The following is a 26678-nucleotide window of genomic DNA, read 5'->3' as shown; positions in this document are numbered from 1 at the left end:
CATATGTGCAAATGGAGGCTTCCAGAGGGCGGATGTTGAGAGTAGCTGCTGCGGTGGGGCCTAAGGGGAGCACCAGGCCTCCGGCGCTCAGCACCCGTCCCCCGTCCCAGAAACCTGCTCACACTCAGCCCCTTCTTTGTCCTCCTAGGGCATCTCTCAAGCCGTGTTCATCGGCCACGACTGGGGCGGCGCGCTGGTGTGGAACATGGCTCTTTTCTACCCCGAGAGAGTGAGGTAATTAGGCCTCGGGCATCAAGCATTTAGGTCAGACTGGACTTGAATTCCCTAGACTCCTTCCTCAGGTCTTGAATTCCAGAAAACTTCTTGAAAACAATAGGTTGTTATCTGGGAAGGAAACACCTTAGCTCCTTAGCTCTTGGGTGTATTAGTAGGGAGGGTTTAATGGGCTCGTGTCTTAGGCACAAGGCCTGTCCCAGTCACCAGTCATGCAACGAATACTAATTCGGGGCCTGAGTAGCCAGTGGGAATGCAGGAGAATGAGGGTGGGCTTTGAGGGGAGTGGGTGAGGCAGCCGGGAGTGTCAGATTCATAGAATCGACTGCCAGGAGAGACGTCAGCCCTGGTCCGAGTCGGAAAATGTGGCTTTCACGTTTGCCCTGAACTGGCTACGTGACAAATCACTTCACCCGTTGGGACCTGGTTTCTTCAACCACACAGTGGTAATAGTCACTCCCACTCGACTATTCAAACTGCAAAGTGCTGTCAAACAGATGTCAGGGTGCAGTGACATTTCATGACCACCATCACATCCCCCACAGTCATTCTCAGAGCGGCATCTCAGGGCACCCGTGGGGGCTTGCAGATGGTGGGTTTGAACCTGGAGAGCGAGGTGGTCCTTGTGGCCACACCCCCTTTGAGCTGATAACTGCAGGAAAAGCCCATCTGACCTGCCCGCTCAGCCTCAAATCTTAGCAAATTAATTAAAACATCATCCTTAGCAGCCATCTGTGTTCCCTAACTAATCCAGTTACTTTCTGTTTGGCTGAGTTTACGGGAATGGAAACACCGGAGAAACTTTGTTCAGCTCAGCCCCAGCTCAAATGGTTGGATGATCTCAATGAAAGAATCAAACATTTCGTCAAATATTTTTAAAATTTCACCCCCTATTCTTCTAATCTCTTTACTTCTCTCTCTGCCCTCTCTCTCATTCAAAATCGAAATAAGAACTCAGCTCTTAAGAATCAGATTAACCAAAAAGTTGTTCTACAGGCTGTGTTAGATGCTTCTTGAAGGGAACAAAAGAAGCAGAGCAACAATGTATGGTCTCCAACTTGTTGTTGCTTTATTAAACTTAATCTCGTTCTCTCTCCTGTGAGAATTTTAAAAGAGTTAACATGAGCCAAGTGAAGTTTCTCGGAGAATAACATGAGATCTGAGACACGCAGGCATGCTCTGGTTTCCCATTCCTCTTCTCCTCGTGCCGTTTCCACCGTGTTTGCTGTTGGTTCTGGAGTAGTTGTTCCTTCTATGTCTGCTGTCGTCAAAGCAGCCCTGTTACCGCATTCCTGGGAGGGCGGGAGGGAGGCGAGACCCTCTCACAAGGCTGTCAAGGATGGGACCCCCATATCGCTGGGTCTGGGAGCATCTGTTATTTAAGGATATTGTTGATGGTGCTGATCTCTGCCTTTCTAGCCAGACAATGAATGAAAGAAAAAAAGAAAAACAAACGTTTATTGTGGAATATTTCTTTGAATCCTTGGTTTTACCTTTCTACTGAAATAAGCTTCAGGGACCTATTTAATATAAGGGTCTACTGACTTGTTTGTTTATTTTTCTTTAACAATCACTTGGAGATGTTGCTGCCGGAAGGAGGCTGTGGTTCAGCTTTTTCTAATCTTAATGCAGTTGGCAGCAGCGTTTATATGCTATCATCTCATTCAGTGATGATTTTTTAATATATAGAATAAACAGTATGTCAAAGAGGTTAAGAAGAAATCTCCATCCTGTTCAGACTATGTAGTAAAAGTTACAACTTCTTGACTCGTGATTTAAGTAATGCTTAAAATAGGTTCACTATGGTAACATTAGAAACCTATAAGCATCAATATAACTTATTTTATACACTAATCTGCACAGTCTAATCATGGCTATTGAACTTTTGAAATGTGGCCAGTTTGAACTGAGATTACCATAAGTAGAAAAAACCTTCCAGATTCCAAAGACTTAATATGAAAAAAAGAATGTAAAATATCTTATTAATAATTCTTAACATTGATTACATGTTGAAATTATTATTTTAGATATATTAGGTTAAATATTAAAGTAACATTTAAGCTAACATTAAATTTAAAATTAATATTAAGTTAATTAATATTAAATAATATTTAAAATTAATCTCACATGTTCCTTTTTACTGGTTTTAATTTGGCTACTAGAAAAATTTTAATTATATGCATAGTTTGCATTATATTTTGTGTGTGTGTGTGCATTATATTTGTATTGGTTGGCACTGGATAAGCCTCACCTGTCCTTCCCCGATTATTTTATTTGCCCTAATTATCCCATTGTTCCTATTTTATATATCTATTTCTTTTTTGGGCAAAAGTTTCCCCACGGTAAGAGCAGGGATATGTAATTCCTTGCCGACCAGCCAGACTAACTGTAGTCCTGGCTAACTTCTATCAATTCTGCCTTCATGTGGTCTCTCAAATTCACCCTCTTTTATTCCTTTTGCTGCCATCTTCTTCCCCTTGGGGTGACAATTGCGGTAGTCTGCTGGCCACGTCCCCTCTCTGTATCCACGTGATAAGATCACTGCTTGATACATCACTTCCTGACTGCAGCTTCCATCCACTCTCACCTCTTCTCAGAAGCTCTCATGGCTTTCTTGGTTTTCCTGTAGCCTCAAGTCCAGACCCAGGGCCCTTCATGTCCCGGCTCCCACAAGCCTTTCTGGCTTCATTTCCCAAGATGCCCCATTAACCACTTGGCCTCTGGCTCCGTCAAACTCAACCCCAAGCTTTGCCCCCTCCTAGAACTGGTTCAGGTGACCTCATGATGTTTCCCTTACAGGTGTTGGTTCCCCTCCCCACCTCCCCCTGACCTGTAAAAGTCAAGTTCAAATGCTCTCTCTTCCATAAGGTCTTCCATGATGCCCAGACCTAGAAATCCTTTATCTCCTGAATTCCCATGGTATTTTGTGCTCTTCCTATGGCTCATGTCACAGTCTAGCTCATAATATAGTCACGGGTGTATTTGTCTAGCCTTCCTTATTAAATTATAATAAGCTCCTGGAGTATTGATTTTGTATTTTCTCTTGCCTAGTATGTAGCATGGAATTATAGTCACCACAGAGGAAACAGTGAGTGAAGGGAGGAAGGAAAAAACGATTGTGTTTTTAAAAACCAGAGGACGATTGTAGAGTGCACATATTCCATTCAGTGTGGTTGAGGGTCCCGTTCTTCCTGCACTGCTGGTGTGAGATCTTGTGTGTGGCACTCTCCCGCTCTGAGCTTGGGTTTTGACGTGTGAGGTCCTTTCTGGCCCTTGCAGACTGTCTTCTTACAGGGTCTGTGTCTTGACGTTTCTTCTTTCCACAGGGCAGTGGCCAGCCTGAATACTCCCTTCATACCAGCGCATCCCAATGTGTCCCCAATGGAGAGAATCAAAGCCAATCCGGCCTTTGATTACCAGCTCTACTTCCAGGAACCAGTAAGTTTGGGCCCTGTGAGCATCGATTCCAGCAGAATTTTTGTTCTTTTCCCTTCCTCTCTCCTTCTTCCCACTGGTCTGATTTACCTCCGTCCCCTTGAATGTTCTGTGACTTTAGTGAGAAATGAGTTCACAGATGGGTTCAGGTGAGGCTGGTGCCAGAGCTCGACTGGTCCTTCCCGAGTGATGGTGCATTTCTCTGTGTGTATGTTTGGGGTGATGAGGGGAGCAGGAGGGTGGGGTGGTACATGGGGTTCTCCCACTTCTCTGAAACTGGGAAATGGGGGCTGAACTCTAGTTTGGAGCCACCTCCTCTTACTTCTCTGGCTGAGAGGCTGGTGAAACCCACCTCTTATGGGTGACAGCTCCTAGCCTCCTGCCAGGGATTTGATATCTCTGCTAACTGACGCAGGACATTTGTTTTTTTGTTGTTGTTGTTTTATAAATTTGTTTATTTATTGGCTGCATTGGGTCTTCGTGGCTGCGTGCAGGCTTTCTCTAGTTGCAGCGAGCAGGGGCTGCTCTTCATTGCTGTGCGCAGGCTTCTCATTGCAGTGGCTTTTCTTGTTCCAGAGCACAGGCTCTAGGCGGATGAGCTTCAGTAGTTGTGGCTGGCAGGCCCTAGAGCACAGGCTTAGTAGTTGTGGCGCACGGGCTTAGTTGCTCTGTGGCATGTGGGATCTTCCTGGACCAGGGATCGAACCTGTGTCCCCTACATTGGCAGGTGGATTCTTAACCACTGAGCCACTAGGGAAGTCCCAGGAGTGACATTGGTGATTACAGAGAGTGCCAGAGCCTAAAAACCCTGCACCAGGCCCTGAGTGTCCTTTGAGAGATGTGGGAGGTTTCAAGGTGTCACTCATGTGCCACAAGACCAAGATGCCTTTCAAAGATGCCCCCTGGGGTTTGGGTGATGTGTGATGGGTGCAGCTGCCACCGTTCACTAGTTTCACTGAGAGCAGCGTCGTCTAGCCTGGATGCCCCCCTGTAGCTGCCCTCATCTGTGGGGGGCACCTCCTTTCGTCCATTTGTGGGCTCTGCACCCTGATGCCCAGCTATGTCTAATTCCAAAGAGGATAAAAGTTGTTTTCTAACACTCTGAAGAGAGAAGAATGGGTCTAATTAATTGGTAAAGAGCACAAGATCATCTCACCACATCTCTCGTCCAGCCCTTGCCTGTCTGCTGCTCGAAGCAGGTACCGTTTCCAGCAAGGGTCACAACCATCTCAGTTTTGATTCCGCGAGTAACTCTTCTCTGAGAATGATTTTAATTAATAAGATGGTGACTTGGAAGAAGAACTTCTTTTTTTTTTTAATATTATTTATTTATTTATTATTTTTGGGGGGGTACACCAAGTTCAATCATCTGTTTTTATACACATATCCCCGTATTTGGAAGAGGAACTTCTTGATTCAAGCAATAATCTGACTCATTCAATAAGACACCAGGAGCCTCCAGCAACATCATGAAGAGATCCTTGGGTATCACACCCTCCAGAGGTCAGAGCCTCACTGCCACAGCCTGGAGTGTGGGAAGCTGCGAGCTTCCCTTGGCTGGAATTGAATCACAGTGTCTTTATTTTGAAGTAACTTGGTCTTGAGGGATAAAAATTATTTAGGTGGTATATTAGTCAGCTAGGGCTACTATAACAAAGTGCCACAGCCTGGGAGCCTTAAGCAACAGAATTTATTGTCTCACTGTTCTAAGGGCCAGAAGTCCAAGATCAAGGGGTCTACACAGTTGGTTTCTTCTAAAGCCACTCTCCGTGGTTTGTAGACGGCCCCCTTCTTGCTGTCTTTCCATGAGTTTCCTTTGTGTGTGTGTGTCTCTGTCCAAATTTCCTCTGCTTATAAGAACTGCAGTCCCATTGAATCAGGGCCACCCTAATTACCTCTAATTACCTCTTTAAAGACCTTATCTCCAGATATAGTCACATTCTGAGGTACTAGGGGTTCGGACTTCATAGGAATTTGGGGGAGACACAATTCAGCTCGTAACAGATGGGAGACCATGAGGGTAAACGGTAGGGACTGTGGGAAACTGACCTATTTGGGATGAGACTCAGGCTCGTGGGACAGGAAGGAGAAGGTGTCCTTGTGCAAGGCCTGGAAAGCAGCCCCGAGTTTGTAGTCGATGTCAGAATTAGTAGAGCATCATGGTAGGTTTAACGCTGCATCATAGGTGGCCCCCATCTAAATCTTTCAGCTGGACTAGAAGTTGGCATCCCAGACCAAGGAGTGATGCACTGCCTGTCACCCTTTGCCAAGTGTTTGCATCACTCAAGAGCATCTCAGACTGGAGAGGCATCTGGTGGTGGGAGAGAAACGAAGGGCCGATTCTAGGTTCTTGAGTGCCAGCTTCCTCAGCCTTTAGGAAATAGGAAGGAAACAGCCCCACACAAAACTGTGAAGCTGGTGTTTGGGTCCCTCTCATCTTTTATCTGACCCTCTCTCAATCTCTGGCTCTGCTTGGTCCCCTCCCCCCAAAACCCAACCCCCTTCCTCTGCCCTCTGTGTGCCCAGAGGACCCCGCCCCACGGGGCTCTGCTGTCATGCTGTCATGTGTCAAAGGTACTTCTCACCTGTCTGCCTTCTCCCCTAGCCCAGCCCCCAGGCCCTGTGGATAGGTTACGATAGGCCCTTGACACTCTGGCCCCCACTGCTGGGGGTCCCCACATGGAACATCCAAAGGGAGAGGGAGGCTTGGGGTTCTGCACCCACTTCTTTCTCTTCCACCTCGTTTTTCCATTTTCTCTTTCTTATCCTTTTGAATTGGACATTTGTAAGAAGATTCTTATCTGCTGCAAAACAGGGGTGGCCCATAATGTGGGGGAGGGCTGGAGCATGACAAATCTGCTTAAATGTCAGAAATGTTTTGACTAGTGTCACTTGCAAAGAATTGGTTCATCTGCTGTGTGCTGGTTTCAGGGGACATCTAGAGATGAGTGACAACCTCTGAGGGCTTAAACAATTCTTGGGGAGACAGACAGGTAACAGATACCTGGGGAATAAGGCAGCAACAAGGACTGTGATGGAGGTCCGGCTTACTCTGGGAGCCCACAAGAAAATGCAGTTAATTTTTAGCAGAGGAGAGAGCATTGGAACTGGACCCAGGAAGGAGTAGGATTTGGGTGGGGGGATCTGAGAGAGAAGGGGCTGCCAGGCTGAGGGGACAGATGACTGAAGATGCACATGAAATCCCTTAACTCAGGGATAAATGTCAGGGAGATGAGAAAGAGAGCCTAACAAAAGAGTCAGTGATTGTTTAGGTGAGCTTCAGAAGGTCTGTAACATCTGGAAATTGCCCCCAGAATTTAATATGTGCACATATTTTTCCAGGAAGAGTCCTTAACTTTCATCACAACCTTAACAGTTCAATAAAGGCTAAGAGCTGCTGAACTGGGTGGCTCTGGGGTTTCAGGGGAGGTGCAGGGGGCGGGGGCTGCGGGGCAGGCAGCAGCATCGGTGTCACCTGAGAGTTTGCTAGAAATGCAGACTCACCCGCCCCCTTTGCGATCTGCCCCAGGAGAATATGCATTTTAACCAGGTCCTCCGGGTGATTCCCGCGCACGTAACCTCCCAGCTCTGACATGGTCTCAGTGACTCTCAGGCAGTTTCTGTGATTCTCTAGCCCAGCGATCCTCCAATGTCAGCGTGCTTCAGAATCACCTGGAAGGCTAGTTAGACACAGATCCCTGGATACCACCCCCAGGGTTCAGATTCAGTAGGTTTTGTTGGGGCCAAAGGATTCACATTTCTTTGTGATGTTCTTGCTGCCGGTCCTAGAGCCACACCTTGAGAACCACGACCACAGCCCCAGGAGCGGGGTAATCCAGCCATTTCCCAGGTAGTGATGGTCGGACAGCTGTCCTTCTCAGTGAATTAGAGACCTCTGGGCAGCAGGCTTCAGTCAAGTGTTGCTGGAGGGACTCGAGCAGGGCACTGACTGTCTTGCTAGTGTTCCCTTTATCGCAGTGATTCTCAGGTTCTCTGATCTGAGGCCCGCTCTGCACACTTACGAATCATTAGGGACCTCAAAGAGCTGTAGCTCATGTGGATTATAGCTATTGGTATTTACCATACTAGATATTGAAATTTAAAACTATTAATTCGTTAAAAAAAAAGATTATGTGCCCATGTTGATGTAAATAATATCTTTTTATTTTTTTAAAAAAATCTTTATTTTGCTTAAAGATTTAGTAAAAATTATAGTGTTGCTTTACATTTTTCAAACCTCTTTTATGCCTGGCTTAATAGAGACAGATGGATCCTCCTGTCTGCTTCTTCATTCAGTCTGTTGGGATATCGCGTTATTGGAGTCTCTGAAAAACTCCACTATACACTTGTTTATGAGACAAAAGAGGATATATAACATGTTAGTATTGTTATGAAAATTTTTGTCATGGGTTCCCTGAAAGGGCCTAAGGGGTCCCTAAGGGTCTCCAGACTATACTTGGAGAATTACTGCTTTCTATTTTTTCAGGTTGTATTAGTTATAGGAAATAGAAAAAGGGAAGTAATAGTTTCACTATGTATTATTTTTGATCAAACTACATTTAGGATATTTATCAACAGAATTCAGCTCATTAAAAATTATTTTTGTTTATTATTTTTAAAATTACGGTAAAATACACGTAACACAAAACTTACCATCTTAACCATTTCTAAGTGTACAAGTTCAGTGGCATTCAGTACATTCACATTGCTGTACAATCATCACCCCACCCATCTCTAGAACCCTTTTCATCCTGCAGAGCTGAAACTCTATTCATTAAACACTAACTCCCCCATCCTCCTCCCCTCCCTCAGCCCCTGGCAACCCCCCTTCTACTTTCTGTCTCTATGAATTTGACTCCCCTAGGAACCTCATATAAGTAGAATCTACCTTATTTGTCATTTTGTGTCTGGCTTATTTCACTCAGCAGGATGTCCTCAGATTCATCCAGGTTAGAGCATGTGTCAATTTCCTTTCTTTTTTTCTTTTTTTTTTTTTAAGGCTAAATAATATCCCATTGTGTGTGTATTTAGTTCATCCATTCTTCTCTTGATGGACACTTGGGTTGCAATGACTGCTTTTTGGGTGCCTGTTGGGCCGGGTGGTTCTGTTTGCAGCAGCATGTGGCATTCTCTCCCGTCTTTTCAGCTGAGCAAGCGAGGCTCTGGGAGCCTCACTCACTAGCCTGAGACCATGTATGTGACGGGGTCAGGATGTTGACCTCGCCTTGTTTGACTTCAAAGCCCACACGCCTCTTCTTAAGCCACACTTGGAGGGAATTTGGACTTTTTTGTGTGCCCTGTGCGTCAGAGCGGAGAGGGGAGAAGCAAACCAAGATAAGCTCAAGGTCTTGATGGAAGGAGTGACCTCAGGAGAAAGATGCTTACTAATTACAGCCCTAGTAGAGCAAGGATTTTCTTTTCAAAGGTTGTTACAATCTTTGTGGAAAAATCAGTACCTTTATTGTTCTGTGGTAGCCGTTTGTGGATGGTTTTGTTCTTAAGAACAAAGCCTCTTGGCAGGGAAATATTTGATATTCAAATTGGTCATCTGGCCACTGAAAGGCTCCAGGGAACCGGGTTGGGTGAATCCAGCAACTGGGGCTGGTCAGGAGAAAGCTGGGTCTTAAGGACAAACCATGGCGGAGGGCTGGGAGAATCCCATCAGCCTGTCTGCTCCCTACTTGGTGAGGAAACGGACTGGCCAAGTCTCTTCCTATCTATGGCCCTCAGTTTCCTCATCCGAAAAATGATGGTATAGTTGGATGGTTTTCACATGGGTAATAGCTTTAAACTTCAGCTGATTTCAGGCCAATAAATAAGACATAGCATAGTGGTGCTGGGAAAACTGGACAGCTACGTGTAAAATAATGAAGTTAGAACACTCCTTAACACCATACACAAAAATAAACTCAAAATGGATAAAGACCTAAATGTAAGGCCAGACACTGTAAAACTCCTAGAGGAAAACATAGGAAGAACACTCTTTGACATAAATCACAGCAAGATCTTTTTTGACCCACCTCCTAGAATAATGGAAATAAAAACAAAAATAAACAAGTGGGACCTAATGAAACTTAAAAGCTTTTGCAGAGCAAATGAAACTATAAACAAGATGAAAAGACAACCCTCAGAATGGGAGAATATATTTGCAAACAAATCAACAGATAAAGGATTAATCTCCAAAATACATAAACAGTTCATGCAGCTCAGTATCAAAAGAACAAACAACCCAATTAAAAAATGGGCAGAAGATATAAATAGGCATTTCTCCAAAGAAGACATACGGATGGCCAAGAGGCACATGAAAAGCTGCTCAACATCACTCATTATTAGAGAAATGCAAATCAAAACTACAATGAGGTATCACCTCACACTGGTCAGAATGGGCATCATCAGAAAATCTACAATGAATGCTGGAGAGGGTGTGGAGAAAAGGGAACCTTCTTGCACTGTTGGTGGGAATGTAAATTGATACAGCCACTATAGAAAACAGTATGGAGGTTCCTTGCAAAACTAAAAATAGAACTATCATATGACCCAGCAATCCCACTGCTGGGCATATACCCAGAGAACACCATAATTCAAAAAGACACATGCACCCCAATGTTCATTGCAGCACTATTTACAATAGCCAGGACATGGAAGCAACCTAAATGTCCATCAACATATGAATGGATAAAGAAGATGTGGTACATATGTACAGTGGAATATTACTTAGCTGTAAAAAGGAACAAAACTGGGACATTTGTAGAGACATGGATGGACTTAGAGACTGTCATACAGAGTGAAGTAAATCAGAAAGAGAAAAACAAATATCATATAGTAGTGCATATATGTGGAATCTAGAAAAATGGTACAGGTCAACCAGTTTGCAAGGCAGAGATAGAGACACAGATGTAGAGAACAAACATATGCACACCAAGCGGGGAAAATGGGGGGTGGTTGGGGTGGGGTGAATTGGGAGATTGGGATTGCCATATATACATTACTAGTAAGAAAAAAAAATATCAAGTTGTACACTCTAAATATATGCAATTTATTGTATGTCAATTATATCTCAATAAAAGTTCTTAAAAAATAATAAGACATAACACAGAGCAACTCTTTGATTCAGGGGTGGGCACTGGGAGCCCTCCTTTCCCACTACTTCTCCTACCCTACCCCCACACCCCTGTCATCCCCACCTTACTCCAGTCTGGAGGCAGTGTCCCTGAGCACTCAGGGGTCCAGACTCCTACCCCCAGCCATTCCACCTCTTGCTCAAGTTTGCTGAGCATCTCAGAGTGCAGCTTAGACAAACTCCAGGTTAAGATCCAGCTCCTTGAGCTCTTTGAACTCTTAGGCAACAATTTCTGTCCTGTCTTGTGAATTTGCCAAGTCTGGTGGAAACTCAAATCCAAAGCCGTGTTTTTCTTCTCAGAGAAGAGATAATGGCCTTTGTATTTGTGTAGTAAGAAAGGGAGGAGGAGGCAGCTCTGGGCAGCGAAGACAAATAGAATCAGCTAGACAATTTCAGCATGACCTGTTCCATATTTTAAATTTTAAGATTCTTAATGACCTTGCTTAGCCTGGGGACATCTTTGCCCCCCAAATCAGCACACGTCTAGTGTATCCTATTAACCCTGCCCTCTCCCACCGTAGCTATCGGCAGATTTCAAGCACCAAAACTCACTTTTAAGTATTTAACCAGCTGAGAAACTAGGGGATAGAAACTGTGTGGAAAGGAAATTACAGGTGGTAGCTGAGAGGTGGTTTTGAGGTGGAAAGCACATTGACACCCACAGATCATTTTCTTCTTTTCCCTCACAGTGTTGAGTCTTCCTTAATCCCTAGAGCACAGTAACTCCTTCAGCTACAGAGACAGCTGGTGGTTTGTTACATCACTTATTTTTTAGGTAATTCATGCTTACTACCTTAAAAAAAATACTGAGTTGTGTAAAATAAAAAGTCACATTCCCCCTTCACTCCTGTAGAACTAGCTGCTATGAATAGTATGTACTTAAGTATATTTAAGTAATATACTTAATATAAATGGAATATGTTAATATATTAATATTAATATAAATGCAATCATTGCTGCTTTTTCATTTACTAGATCTTGGATAGATTTTCCTGTCAGTACATATAGATTTACCTCATTCTTTTTAATGGCTGCTTGGTGCTTCATAACACAGATGGACATGGTTTACGTATACCCAATCCTCTGTTGACGGACATCATTTTGTTTTTCATAGCTGAATCATGCATTTTAAAAGCAACTGTCACCATGTGCTACCTTATTCACCAGTCTTTAGCTATCACGGTTTTAGTTTGTGTGCTTTCCGTGGAAGAAACTCTTGGCATTTTATTTTTGTTTTCTCAAATGGGTAGTATTCTGTTCGAGTGAAAAGAACCAAATGCTGAGGGCTTTGAAGTCCAGAGCTCTTGTTTCCAGCTTGGCTGTTTCTACTCCTCCTGGCTTGGAACGAGGTCACATGTCTATCTGAGGCTCTTCATCCATGAGATGACTTTCCAACTCAGAGCTGTTGTGAAGAACAAAAGAGTCCACACAGGGAAAATGGCTTCACCCAGCCTCTCTGAGGTCTAATTTGGTTCCTTTTGTCTATCTGGCCAAACTGCAGAGGAATAAACAGTTTTCTGTTTTTGCCCAGATTTAAGATGACTTTATCCACTGGCATCTTTAATCCTGGGGACAGCCACCCCAGCCGTGTTTTCTGGCCTATTTTGAGAGAACTCTGCCCCAGAGTGTCAGAGGAATTCAAGTACATGTTATCAAGGTAGACAGATTAGGCAGAGGAGTTGCTGGCCCCAACCCACTGATCAAAGGGATGCTCTGTCTTCCCTCAGAGAAGCATCTCATGCTATGAACTGTGGAGAGCCGGATGCTGCCCGAGTTCACGCTGAGCTGTTATTTAATTTAAGTGGCAGTCTCCACTGTTTTAACAGTGAAACAGTAGACCCAATGAAGTGCACCTTTTGCAGCAGGCCTATTCTACATCTTGGAAAGAACAGAAGTGCTATATCATCCTTACAAAACTCCCATTTTACAGATGAGGAAGCTGAGGCTCTGGAAAATTAAGTTGCCCAGTTAATAAGTAGTAGTAGTGGGGCTTGGAACCTTGTTTGTTGGATTCCAAAGTTCATCCTTTAATTCCTAGGATCAGGAGCACAAAGGGAGGAGCCCCATCCAGCTGGACTGATGGAAGGCTTGTCATTGGTCTGTGGGACTTAAAAATAGGGTATCGCCTTTTATGAATTACAGAGAGTCCAACAGGTATCAGCAGGGCACACAACCCAAGTACAAACGCTTTTATCTTCTCCCTGTTCTGGCCCTCACCTTTGTCCTCTTCAGCCCTGTTGATCTGATATGCATTCACATGGGTGTACAGACTTATTTACCTTTGGGCTCCCTTTGATTTTTTATTGACCCTTTTGACATTCATTTGCTCTTTTAAGTACTGTTTGAGCTCTGCAGCATGTCCAGACCTGTGGACTCATGAAGATTCCTCCACACACTGAGACGCATCGTGAGCTCATGAACGGCAGCTGTTTCTGAGATGGGGACTGCTCTCAATAAATAAGAATGATGACCTGTGGCAGCATGCAGGGTGTTTATTGAGCACTTAAAATGTACTGCCTTCTATGGCTATTTCTTGCCTCAACATTCATCATATAACTGAAGGCCATGATTGATTCTCTGTCCTAATAGAATCTTGCATATGGGAGGGGATTGTAATTAACATGCCAACATTGCTTTCATCAGAAAATCTCAAGCCGCAGATCCAGCACGGCTTGATGATAAATGTTTCCTTGCCTGCAGTGCTGCTGTCTCGTAGATCCAGAGCTCTCATGACATGCAATGTGCAGAACAAATGAGTGCAGGGTAGCGGGACCTCTTAAAGTGCAGGGTCTGAGGGCCATCAGAACACTTTGCAGACCTGGCTTACTGAACCCTCCTCTCTGGAAACATTACTCAGAAGAAAGGAATAAACATACCTTTAGCCTCTAGTCCCTCCAGGACCAGTCACAGATGCCCTCGGGAAGATGAGTGGAGGCTTACCTGCTCTCTTAGGGTGGTTCACGGAGAGCACATGAAAGGCTCTGTGGGATCCAGGAAGAGCAGAGCTATTTTATTGTGTTGGGCAAGGAGGGGCTTCATGGAGAACGCAGTGTTGGCCACAGCATTGAAGGCTTCTTGAAGGCCACACTGAAGGAAGTAGGTGTTCTTGGTGGAAGTTACAACAGGTTAAACCAGGGGCTGAGAAAGTAGAGCGCCCATTCTGAAAACATCTTGCAATACAGTTTAGCTGGTTCAGGTGAGCAGCTAGAAAGGAGGAGAAAAGAGTAGGCTGGCACTCTGCTCTAGACTGAGTGTTTGTGTCCCCCCCAAATTCGTGTGGTGAAATCCTACCCCTGATATGAGGGTATTAGGAGGGGAGATGATTTCTTGAGGGTGGAGCCCTCATGAATGGGATTAGTGCCCTTTAGAAGAAACTCCAGAGAGCTCTCTTGCCCCTTCCTCCCTGTGAGGACACAGTGAGAAGATGACCATCTGTGAGCCAGGAAATAAGCTCTCACCACACTCAATCTGCCAACACCTTGATCTTGGACTTCCCAGCCTACAGACCGTGGGAAATAAATGTCTGAGTTTATAAGCCAGCCCAATCTAGGCTATGTTATAGCAGCCTGAACGGACCACCAGACACTGCCTTACTCTTACACCATTTCTCCCCAGAACACTGGTCACCTCAAGGACTGTGTTGGGGAGGATCTTTATTATTTCTGAGCAGTTGCCCCGGTGGTGTGTCCCTGCCACAGGGACAGGTAACTGTCACTCTTTACACTGTTTCTGTAACAGCTTTCAGATCCAAGGGCTTTCAATTAACAGAAAAGGAAGATTGGATGGGGGGGAATGAATTGGGAGATTGGGCTTGACATATATATGCTAATATGTATAAAATAGATAACTAATAAATTATTTTCAAGGAAAGATTTTAAAAAGTTTTTAAAAAGGATGAAAGAAAGATTGAATAAAAAATGTCCTTTTATGCCCAGCAGACCCCAGCCAGTAGATTAGGATCCACTGATGGGTTTTGAAGCGCCTTGCCACTTGCCCCCCCATTCTTAGCGTCTGGAAATGCTCCTGGATGGGGGGTTTGGGTAAGAAGGAAGGGGGCAGGGAGAGGAGGAATTCCGACCCTGAGTTTCCAGCAAGAATCTCTTCCCCAGCCCCCAAGAAGTAACAGTTCCCCCGGCACTTTACTTCGGGCCACCTCCAGCCCTCACCCTACCCTCAGGACTGCTATTTTGTATGTTAGTCCTCTTAGTGATGAAGCAGGTTCAAGTCAGAACCGTTCAGTGGTGCACAAGCCAGAGGCCTGGAAATGGCTAAAGAACCAGGTGTGGAGTAAACAGTTAAATGTACCAGTGTGAGCTCCCGTGAGGCAGGAAGACCTGGGAGCACAAACGATGTGTCTCAGCAACTTAGCCAAAGAAACCTGGCCGCCCTGTCTTTGGGGAGACAACTTAGGTCCAAATCAAAGGAGTTGGTTTTGAAGTTACCGCAGCAACATGAGACATGTGAATGGAACCACCTTTGGCTTCTGGGCATCCTCAGAACCCTCCTCTTTCCCTCAACACCCTTCAGTCCCCCAAACTCTTCATTACTTCACCAGCCCTCCCCTGTTCTCTTAAAGGGATTATTGTAAGTAATACAGTAATTCCCTACATACAAACCTTGAAGTCGCAAGCTTTCAAAGATGCAAACATGCATTCGCATGTCCAATCCTGTAAGTTACTTCACGTGTCTGGCATACATTGTGACATGCGTGCATCCTCTACAAGTGGTTGTGCTTTTGTGTACTTTACTGTACAGTACTGTATAGAGTACAGTAGTACAGTATCTTTATTTCAAGCCCAGGATGTCCGGAAGCAAGTGTAAAAGCAACAGTGATGTAGCTGGTACTACTGTACTTTTCAAGGTACTATACTGTAAGATTAAAAATGTTTTCGTTATTTTTTGTGTTTTTTTAATGTATTATTTGTGTGAAAAGTATTATAAACCTATTACAGTACAGTATTATATAACTGATTGTGTTAGTTGGATACCTAGGCAAACTTTGTTGGGCTCGCGAACAAATGGGACTTACAAACATGTTCTCGGAACGGAACTCGTTTGTATGTAAGGAACTTACTGTACATTCTCATTGTAGGAATTTAGAAAAACAGAAAAGAAAAAAAAGCAACAGCCATTAACCCACCTCCCAGGTGCAGGGCGAGGTGGAGGGGACCACTGGGAACATCTTGTATTTAATTCAAACCCTTTTTATAAAAAACACGTGTTTCAGTATGAACATTCAAATGCATGCACTTGTAATGAAACTTGGGCTGGATGGGACAGAGATTGGGGGCTTCTTGCTTTAGATCAGATCAGTTTCCAGGATCTCTGCCCAGTCCTTCATTTTGCTTTCTTGGTTGTTTTAGGGAGTGGCTGAGGCTGAACTGGAACAGAACCTGAATCGGACTTTCAAAAGCTTCTTCAGATCAAGTGATGAGGTGAGGTGCATGGGGGGTGGAGTAGGGGTAAGCTTGAAGGGGGAGCTGCCTGGGTGCAGGTCCCAGCATGGCTTCCCTGGGAGGACCGGGGGGTGGGGGGGTGTCAGGGTCTGGGAGTGAGCAGCTTGTCTTCTTTTCTTTCACGTCTGTAGCCAGGGCAGTTGGGGTGTGCACTCCACTGTTCCCTTCATTAATGGGGAAAGGTCCCGTCCTCATCGCCATGCATCAGTAGGGCCTTGAAACCTAGATCAAAGAAGGATTATAATGGTGACAATTTAGAAATTCTGCTGTTATTACAATTACCATTTTCATGTGCAGAATTAATTGATGTTTCTAACCCTTTTCTTGAACAGCCACCTAGAATGCTTTAACGTGGTAACCCCACCCTCCTGTCTACGTGTTGAGTCGCTGTTGCTGTTGCTTTATCTGGTCAGTGCCTGCTTACATGTCCTGATTTTTGCAAGTTTCTTTGTTGACCACTTATGGCACCTCACTCTTTTATATTGAGTTCAGTTTCTTTCTTTCTAAAGTACCTTTTTTTTTTTGTAGTTTTCTCAGTAGGAGTCTGTTAGCAGTAAACTCATAATTTTTTGGCCAGAAAATATCTTTATTTTGCTTTCAATCCCAAAGAACAGTTTATCTGAGTATAGCATTCTAGGTTGATAATTATTTTCTTCTAGAAGCTTCTGTTATTGCTGGTAAGAAACTGGTCTCAGGTCTACCTTCTGGTGTATTATTTGTCTTTAAGATTTATTATTTTATTTATCTTTTTTATTTTTGGCTGCATTGGGTCTTCGTTGCTGTACATGGGTTTTCTCTAGTTGTGGCAAGTGGGGTCTATTCTTCATTGCGGTGCACTGGCTTCCCACTGCAGTGGCTTCTCTTGTTGTGGAGCACAGGCTCTAGGCGCATGGGCTTCAGTAGTTGTGGTGCACAGGCTCAGTGGCTCCACGGCATGTGGGATCTTCCTGGCCCAGGGATCGAACATGTGTCCCCTGCATTTGCAGGTGGATTCTTAACCACTGCGCCACCAGGGAAGTCCCTGTATTATTTGTCTTTTAGTTGTGTCTGATCTGCAGCAAACCCATTGTTGAGGTTTTCTTTTTAATTTCAATGAGCAGGTTTGTTTTGTTTTTTTTTAATTTTTGAAAATTGTATTTGGTTCTTTTTCAAAGCATTCCAATCTCTTTCAATAGAGTCTTGTTCTGTTCTTGTTGTTCAGTTCCTTCTTTTGTCTTTAATCTTTTTTTTTTTGTCTTTAATCATTTTAAGCATACTCATTTTTCATTCTTTTTCTGTGCAATTCTTTTATTTGGTATCCTTGGAGGGTCTTGTTTTACTGTTTGCTGTGTTTATTGTCTCTTGCAGTGGGGCCTTGGTGTGTATGTGGAGGGGGAGGGGAGAGGGGGAGGGAAAGAGCTCTGTAATTTTGGTTTGCAAGCTCATCTTCAGCAACACTTAATCTGCTCCAGTCTGCTTCAGTTGAGATGGAGGAAATGGCCCTCCTGGGTGGTTCAGCATTTTCTTCTCCTGCCAAGACCCCTGGCAGCATTACCAGCCCAAGCTCACTTTCACTGTTGTTGTTTACTTCACTTAGTGGGGGTTTTCAGATCTCCCAGTCAGGATTCAAACCCAAACATGTGTGAAGGCAGGCTTGTAGCTATGAATTCCTAGGGAAGCTTTTTTGGGTTTCTTCTTGGTACTAAACTGAATGAACCAACTCCTTTGACATCTCTCTGTCATGGTGGGTGGGTTTTTTTCTAGCCCACCCTTTAACTGAGGACCCTAGACTGACTGGATTCACTGTGGAGGAGCAGGGAGGATCTCATTTTTACCTTCCCATCTGCCATAGACCTAAGGTCTCATCGCTTGTTCCCGTTGGTTGATAACACCCAAGTCCTTACATTCCCAAGACCCGCAAGGACCCAGGAGCAGTTCTGGCCTTGGAGCTTGGTTGCGAGATGCCTCTGCTCTGACCACTCGGGACCCACCTAGCTCTCTTGGGTGTTTAGCATGTTTGGATAGTCTGCTGGCACTTGTAGGGTTTTTAGATGCCCTGTTCCTACGTATTTCCTTTGCTTGACCCATGACATTATTTCTGACTTCTCTCCCTCCAGACTTTTCTCGCCGTGAACAGAGTCTGTGAAATGGGTAAGAGCCATTCTCAGGAGGGAAGGGAGACAGCAGGGCCACGACAGGAACTAACTGAATGTTAAATGCGTGTTTCTTCATCTGCCAGCTGTGGGCAGAAGCAGCCACCTGCCAGCCCTGAATTATGATTTCCTTAACATAGATCCCCGCTGGTGAATCACACTCACCCTAACCCTGGGCTGACCGCACAGCCTTGGCTTCCTTTCCCCTGTGGAGTTTTGGATTCAAGATCTTAAACAGTAAGAGCTTGGAGGACTCTCAGAGCTTGCTAGGGCAGTCCAACCCTCTGCTGATTAGGACAGAGACCCAGGATAGAAACTGACCTCTGCAGGGTCACCTGGTACAGGCAGAGCAGGAATCAGGCTAAACCCCCAGCCAGGGGTTCTGTCATAGTGCCCTGACCTCCCCTCCACCAGGCTCAGTTCCATCCCTTGAAGACAGCCCCTGTTCTCCCTCCCAGTTTGGATCTAAGTGAGGAGCCAGAGCCGGGAGCAGACTGGCGCTCACCTGCTTGGTTCCTAGATCCAGCACTGTTCCCATAGAACCTTGTTTGGCCCCAAGCCTGTGACTTTACCATCATTGCCTTGTGTTTTTATGAATAATAATGATCACTATCATTTGTTTGAGCACATACTGTGCGCATCAGACACTGGACTAGCCCACTTTAGAGACATTATTTATAATTCTCATGACATCCCTAAAACTCTCACTATTATCTCTATTCTACAGATGAGGAAAATGGGACTCAGAAGAGTTACAGAATTTATCTAAAGTGGCCAGGCTGGGGTTAAACTCCTCTGAGCCTAAAGACCATACTCCTCTCACTGGTCAGGAAGACCCTTCCTTCCTTCCCTCTACCCCTTTACTCATTCACGTGGTCACTTGTTCATTTCTTCATCCCTCAAATGTTTTGAGCACGCACTTGTTGTGAGGCAGGGGCAGGTATCCAAATGCACGAGGCAGAGTTATTGCCTTAGGGAGCTCCAGTCTCTTGGGGAGGCAGAGAACAGTAATAAAATAAGGAGAGGTGGTAGAGGGTGTTAGAGGTGCCAAGATGTTGGAACTCAGACATCTGACTCGGGGGGTGGGAGAGGAAACAAGTGGCTTTTTGCAGGAGGACTCTTTGTGAAAACCCCAGAGGAGCCCAGCCTCAGCAAGATGGTCACCGAGGAGGACATCCAATTCTATGTGCAGCAGTTCAGGAAGTCTGGTTTCAGGTAAAGAGAACAGCACCCAAACACAGGAGAGAGAAGGTGGGCAGACAGAGGCTCTTTTGCTCTCACAGTGCAGGGTGAGACCCAATACCCCTCCAGCCCAGTCCCTGTGAATGCTTGGTCAGCCTCTGCTTGAATGCCTCCAGTGTCGGGAGGCTCACTATGTGATGATGCTCAGCCTGCTCTGCTTTGGAGAGTTCAGCTTGTTCTCCCTTATGCTTAGGGGCCCCTTCAGAGCAGACATTTTTAGCCTTGTTTTAGTCGTGACCTCTGTGAGGACCAGATGACAACTCTGAGTTCTTACTTCAGAAAAACACAAAACCCACATAACCTCAAAAACTGCATACGTATTTGGTGTCAGGAGGTGGTTATAGGCCCCTCATACACACACATACACACACACACACACACACCAGCTTTACTGAGCTCTAACTCACATACCATAGAATTCATCCTCTGAGAGTGTACAATTCAATGGTTTTTTGTCATTTTACGGAGCTATGGCGTCATCACCACTGTCCATTTTAGAGTGTTTCCACCTCCCAAAAAGCAGCTCTGTTCCCTTTCACAGTCACCCCACTTCCCCGCGGCCCCCAGTCCTGGGCACTCACCAGTGTGCCCTCTGTTCCCCTGGACCTGCCTGTCGCAGATGTTTCCCACAAATGGAATCCTAGACTGTGTGGTCCTTCGTGCCTGGTTCCTTTCACTCTGCACGTTCTTGGGTTTGCCCTTGTTGTAGTCTCTGCCAGACTTCATTGCTTTTTCTCAGGTCTGTTTTTATGCTGTAGTTCAAGGCCCTGCCCTGGAATCACTGAGAATCCCTCTAACAGCTCGTTCCCTGCATGTCCCTTCAAATATTTGGATATTGCAAATCTTTGAAGCTCGTGAATCCTTCAAGGGCACTGTGGGTCACAGTGTTTCCATCCTCCTCCTGCCCCTGTGCCTCTCTCTTCATGCCCCCATCCTTCCCTCAGACCCAGGGGCGCGGAAGAAGCCCAACAGCAGCACCACCTCTGTCAGCCCAGCCTGCAGGTTCACAGTGTGGTGGCCTTGGCATGAACACCTGTGGTGGCCTTTAGGCCCCAGTGTCTCCCGTATCACAACTGCACCTCTTCCCTAAGCTTCCCCCCTTTTCTTCCCAAAGTGGGTGACAATTTAAGAGGCTCAGACTGGGGGACAGATGTTCTCTGAAAGAGAGCGTAGAGGCAATCTGTTCTGGCCCCTCCTGTACAGGAGAGAAAATTGGAAGTCCCCAAATGGCATGTGGCTTGTCTAAGGTCTTTCCAGGCTCTCCTTTTCACTGGAGAAGCCTCAAGGGCCGGATAGCACCAACCCCTACTGTGCTGAGGACTGGGAGGGTGTTCCAGGTACAGCCCTGGGGCTGCCCTACCTATCCTACACCTCGGCATCACTTCCCCGTATCACATTAGGAGGAAGCACTTTCCAGTGTCCCTTTTCTGTGGGTTCCCTGGGGCTGGGCAGTGGCCCTGGCTGGTGAGGGCACTAAGCCAAGCTCCCCATCCTCTTCCAAGACAGTCCTGGGAGAACGTGGAGAGTCCTGTAGGGCTGGCTTCTGTGTGTCCCTCGATACCCACTTTGGAAAACATCAGCCCTCAGCCCAGTGCTGTACCTGCACCAGAGCGTGCTCCGTAAAGCCCAACAAGCATGCGGGGTACCAGGGTGTGAATCCTGGGCTCTGTTCCCTTGCCCCTTGAGGAACCTTTGCTCTTCCTGGGAGGACTGGCTCTGTGATGAGCTGGTTGTAGCACAGCACCTACTAAAAGCTTTCCTCTTTTTATTCCCTGATCTGCCCCTCCCAGGGGGCCCTTAAACTGGTACCGAAACATGGAAAGGAACTGGCAGTGGGGCTGCAAAGCCTCGGGAAGGAAGGTGAGTTCCGTGTTGTTCTCTTCCCCCTGAGCCACCCTCCAGGCACCCACGGACCCAACTGATATGCCGCTGGGTCAGAGCCGGGAGTGGTCAGACTGGCCGGCTGCTTTTGGAGGTGCCTCCACTGCAGGGTTTCCTCTTAGGACCTCTTTTGCTACTGCTTCTCTTGGAGTGGCAGAGGGGGAGCAAGGTCTGCCAGATGGGTGCAGCGGTGATCTGGACTTCTTGGCGGTGCCCCAGCTCAGGGTGCAAGTGGTCCAGGGTAACTCCTAGAGGTCACAAGCATGAAGCCGCCAGTTCACAGAAGGAGCGTTATGTGCCCCCAGAGAGACAAGGCTTTAACCTCTGGCTGTGTCACTTTGACCACATCACCTCAACTGAGTCAGTCCGAGTCTGTTTCCTTGTTTGTCAAGCAGAAGACAGGTTTCCAATTCCCAGGTCTGCAAAGGGAGTAATAGGATCCCTGGTTTACATTCAAAACATTAAAAACCTAAGAGAAATTGCATTTTCACTTCCTCAACTCACTTGGTAGCCCTGGCCATCTCTTTGATTCAGTCACAAATGAACACCCTCTATATGCTAGGAACGAAGCTAGACTTTGGGGGTACCAGGCAAATAACACAAGTAAGGTCCTGACCTCACAGGGTTAGGTCTTGAGGCAGTAGAGCGTAGAAGTAGTGGTTAAGCGCAGGTTGGGTAAAGAGTTGACCTGGGATGTAATCCCTGTGTGACCTTGGGCAAGGCGCTTAACCACTCTGTTCTCCATGGCTGCTAATATGGAAATGACAAGGATGGTGTCTACCTCAGGAGCTGTGTAAGGATAAAGTGGGTGGATTCACATAAAATGTTGAGTTAGAACAGTGCCTAGTATGTGGTTTAATTAATGGTTTAATTAATGCTCTTTAGCCTGTCATCACTCTAATCTATGATGGACAAAAATGACAAAACCGCAGTTTGATTGGCAGATTCTCTCAAAGCATGAGGGATGAGGAAGAGGTCTTGGGGAGGTGAACCCCGATGGTGGTAAGGTTGGGGACCCCCTCTTCTGCGGTTTCCTTTCAGATCCTCCTCCTCTCCCACTTCCTCCCACACCTCCACCACCACTTTACATTTTGACGTGGAACATGCTACCGTCTCCACACACAGCCCCAGAGCAGCCTCAGTTTCAGCCACAAAACCACCCCTGGGTCTTCACCCCTTGTAGAAGGGAGAGCAGTAAGAAGCACATGGTTCTGCACTGCAGGTAAAAAATAGTGCAGATGCCTTAGCCGGGGCAGTGAACACTGTTTGGAAATTGTAAGGGTAGCATGAGGACAAAGAGAGCAAAGGGAGGTTCTCTAGACCTTGCAGTGCCCCGTTCATCAGTAGACAAAAGTGAGGTCACTTTGCTGCCTGTAATGTCACACTGGTCGCAGTGTGGCTGGCCCAGTCACACTCTGGTTGCCCTTGTGAAGCATCCGTTCACTTCAAAGAAAAGGAATATTGGTCTCTATCCAAGGGCATCTTTCCTCCTTCCTGGTGCCATCCGTTTAGTTCCACAGATATCAGTCACACAGAGTGGACCACACACGTGCTCGTACTTATACACACAGAACCTGTATGGTCACTACATGGCTGAATCCGTCCGTATGAGAAAAACCCAGTGTTTTCCTCCTATGTCTCCTTTACTTTCACGCAAAACACTTTCTTTCTGACGTTTCTTATCAACAAATGTGTGGAGGTTTTTCCACACCACCAAGCAGTTGTCTGCAACCCCACCTGGGTGGCCTACAATTTAACTCAATCCTGGCACCGTCTACCTGGAGACGGCATCAGGGCCCACAGGTTAAGGGCTCAGTCCCACAAGACTGCTCCCCACTTCAAGTGCCAACCCCAAGTCCAGGTTGTTACCTGTGCTTCCAACTGATTGGCTATAAACTGGAGGTTCCCAGGACCCCCTCCTTGGGTCTGTTAATTTGCTAGAGTGGCTCACAGAACTCTGGGAAACCGTTACTTATGTTTACTAGTTTGTTAAAGGATTTGATAAAGGACACAGATGAACCACCAGATGAAGGGAATATACACAGGTCGAGGTCTGGGAGGGTCCCAAGCACAGGAGCCTCTGTCCCTGTGGGGTTGGGGTGTGTTAACCTTTCGGTGTGGATTTCACCCACCTGGACGCTCTCCGAACTCTATGTTACTGGGACTGGTGGATGTTTATGCAGACTCCCTCACGTAGGCGCCATCAATTATTAACTCCATTTCCAGCCCCTCATCCCTCTGCCCTTCCAGGCATGGGGGAGGGGGAGGGGCCGGATATCCCAAGGACTTTGTCTTTCTGGTGACCAGCCCCCATCCAGGAGTCCAGCCAGCGTCACCTCATTCAAAGAAAAGATGCTCCGAATGCTCTTATAACTTAGGATTTTACAAGGGTTTCAGGGGCTCTCTGCTGGGAAGTAGGGGCAGAGACCAAGATACACTTTTCTAATCTCTCACACCATCACTATAGATCTTCAGTAATAATGGTGCCTCCTTCATGCAAAACATATGGTGGAAACAAAGCCAGGCCACAGTGGTGCTGTTAGGGGTCTTTGGGGCGGGGGGTGGGATGTAATAGTGGAGGAAGCCACACGGCATGAAAATAACATCTCCTTGCCTGGGTGAGGGGAACCCAGCGCAGAGGCGGCTTCCACTTCCTGTTACCCCTCCCAGATCCTGATTCCAGCCCTGATGGTCACCGCAGAGAAGGACTTCGTGCTCGTTCCTGAGATGTCCAGGCATATGGAGGACTGGGTAAGGGAACGGTCCTGCTCGGGGTCACTGGGGCTTCTTGGAGGAGGGCACGGGTGTCCCAGAGGACACAGGGTGGGATGTTCGGTGGAACCCTTCGTTTGACAAGGGCTTGTCCTCAGCAGCGTCACTGTTGCCTTTCGGGAGCAGCAATTAAGACTGCTGCTTCCTGGACTTCTCTGGTGGTCCAGTGGTTAAGACTCTGTGCTTCCATTGCAGAGGGCGTGGGTTCGAGCCCTGGTTGGGGAGCTCAGGTCCCATATGCCATGTGGTGTGGCCAAAACAAAACAAAACAAAAAAGACTGCTGCTTCGTTTACCCTGCCCTGATGCAGTCTCTCATCACTCACTCATTCTTTCCTTCCATGGGCTTTTCCTGTGCACCGAGATGAGTTGGGACAGTGCTAGACACCAGGGAGGTAAAGATGAATAAGGTGTAGACCCCGCCCCACAGGAGCTCACATCCAGCAGTTAAGCCCATATGCAGGAGGCTTGGGAGGACGAGGGCAGGGCTGGCAGTGCGGGCTTCGCAGAGGTGCTGACCACTGCCGCTGGCCTTGAGGGACCTCTAAGTTTTGCCCGGCAGAGGGAGAATGGGAGAGGAGAAGGGGTTTTGAGAGGTAAGGATGGATGAGAGAGCTCAGAGGATGGCAGGACCCCAATGGGGCTGAGAGGTTATCCTGAGCCCACTGGACCAGGCTGAGCTGCGTGGACCTATGGGCGTGGGAGCCATTGAAGGGGAGTGATGGGTATCAAACCTGTGGTTTGGAAGCACTCTCTGCCGTGAGCGTGGAGGTTGGTAGGGATTGGGAGGCTTGCAAGTGGGTCACCGTGACTGCTCATGTATCCTGGCTGGATGCTGAGAGCGTCTGCCTGCACTTGGCCGCGGCTTTTTTAGCATCATCCGGTGCAGCAGAGAGAGTGTGTTTTGAGGGACGTAGCCAAGGATGCCCTGTGTGGGTTGTGGAACCAGTCAAGGAAGGCCTGTGACCCACTTTGACAGTTCAGGTGCCAGAAGGGAAGCCAAACAGCCCTGCACGCAGACCACCAGGGAGGAGGGAGGCGGGCCTGGGAAGGGGACACGGTCATGGCTGCAGGGCAAGAGCTAAGCTCCACCCAGCATTTTCCAGGCGGCGAACGGCCAAGTCCTAATGGTTCTGAAGGGAGGCAGTCTGTTGTGATGAGCGTGGCTTAGCCTGAATTTGAATCTTAGCCTAGCCACTCTCTGTGTGGCCTTGGGCCAGTTACCTAAGCTCTCTGAGCCTTCGTATTACCCACAGGATCATGGTCAATGTTAAATAAGGCAGTGCATGTGGAGCACCTAGCACATAGTAGGAGCTTGATCAGTGGTCATTCCTTTCCTAAATCATTCGGGGTTTTCAAGGGAGTGTCCCATGGGGAGCAGAGAACTGCCTTTTGCCATTTACCTCTCTGGGTGGGATTTTCTTCCAGATCCCCCACCTGAAAAGGGGACACATAAAGGATTGTGGACACTGGACACAGATGGAGAAGTAAGGAGATGGGGGTCCCTGGGTGGGGGACGTCAGGCCTCCCGGTTCACCTCCAGTAAGCCCCTTGCCTTGCCACCTCTGCCTTTGCATGAGTAAGGCGAGTGAGTCCAGACAGATGCGAATTGCCTTCTGTTCCCTTCCCAGGCCCACCGAGTTGAATCAGATCCTCACTGAGTGGCTGGAGACTGACGCCAGGGACCCGCCAGTGGTCTCGAAGCTTTAGGGTATGACTTGTGTCAGCCACCAGCAGGCGCTCCGACTGCTTCACCTGCTGGGATGCTGCTCTGGTACCCAGATGGGGCCTGCCCCACATCTCTCATAACCAGCAGCGTTATTTCGAAGGAGTTTGCAGCAAAGCGTGATTTTCTTTAAATGAGTCAAATTTGACATAATTTTAGATACAGGAAAAATCATGTGATTAATTTTAATGATGTAAAATCAGTAATTTAGAAGCATTTTGGCTGAGATGGGAACTCCTTTATTCAATAAAGCAAAGACAACTGTGATACTGCTGTTTGTTTTCTTGGGAGGAAGGCAGAGTAATTGTTCTAAGAAAGTATTGTGTTTGAGTGAACACGATTCCTTCTGCTCCTGAGTCTGTAAGTCTCTGCATGATCTGGAACAGCGCTGTCTGGTGGAACTTTCTTTTTTTTTTTTTTTTTTAATTTATTTTATTGAAATATAGTTGATTTACAAGGTTGTGTTAATATCTGCTGCACAGCAAAGTGACATTATACACATACATACATTCTTTTTCATATTCTTTTCCATTATACTTTATCCCAGGATATTAAATATAGTTCCCTGTGCTATACAGTAGGACCTTGTTGTTTATCCATTCTATATATAATAATAATTTGCATCTGCTAATCCCAAACTTCCACTCTTACCCTCCTCTCTCCTTCCCTCCCCCTTGGCAAC

At 46.5% G+C, this 26678-nt stretch overlaps 1 protein-coding gene across 1 annotated transcript in view; it reads left to right on the top strand.

Moving 5' to 3' along the window:
• EPHX2 (epoxide hydrolase 2) overlaps window positions 1-26256 on the top strand; it is a 66992-nt gene extending 40736 nt beyond the window's left edge. The window contains exons 11-19 of the mRNA XM_057724105.1: window positions 149-234; window positions 3561-3672; window positions 16153-16224; window positions 18342-18375; window positions 19490-19592; window positions 21410-21479; window positions 24171-24251; window positions 25699-25757; window positions 25902-26256. Of these exons, the coding sequence (XP_057580088.1) occupies window positions 149-234; window positions 3561-3672; window positions 16153-16224; window positions 18342-18375; window positions 19490-19592; window positions 21410-21479; window positions 24171-24251; window positions 25699-25757; window positions 25902-25980 (696 nt within the window). The 3' untranslated portion in view covers window positions 25981-26256. The remainder of the gene's footprint in view (window positions 1-148; window positions 235-3560; window positions 3673-16152; window positions 16225-18341; window positions 18376-19489; window positions 19593-21409; window positions 21480-24170; window positions 24252-25698; window positions 25758-25901) is intronic.
• Window positions 26257-26678: the final 422 nt, after the last annotated feature.

Source organism: Hippopotamus amphibius, chromosome 2, assembly GCF_030028045.1.
Source record: "Hippopotamus amphibius kiboko isolate mHipAmp2 chromosome 2, mHipAmp2.hap2, whole genome shotgun sequence".
In the NCBI taxonomy this organism is placed as follows: Eukaryota; Metazoa; Chordata; class Mammalia; order Artiodactyla; family Hippopotamidae; genus Hippopotamus; species Hippopotamus amphibius.
This window is presented reverse-complemented; position numbering and strand designations above follow the sequence as displayed.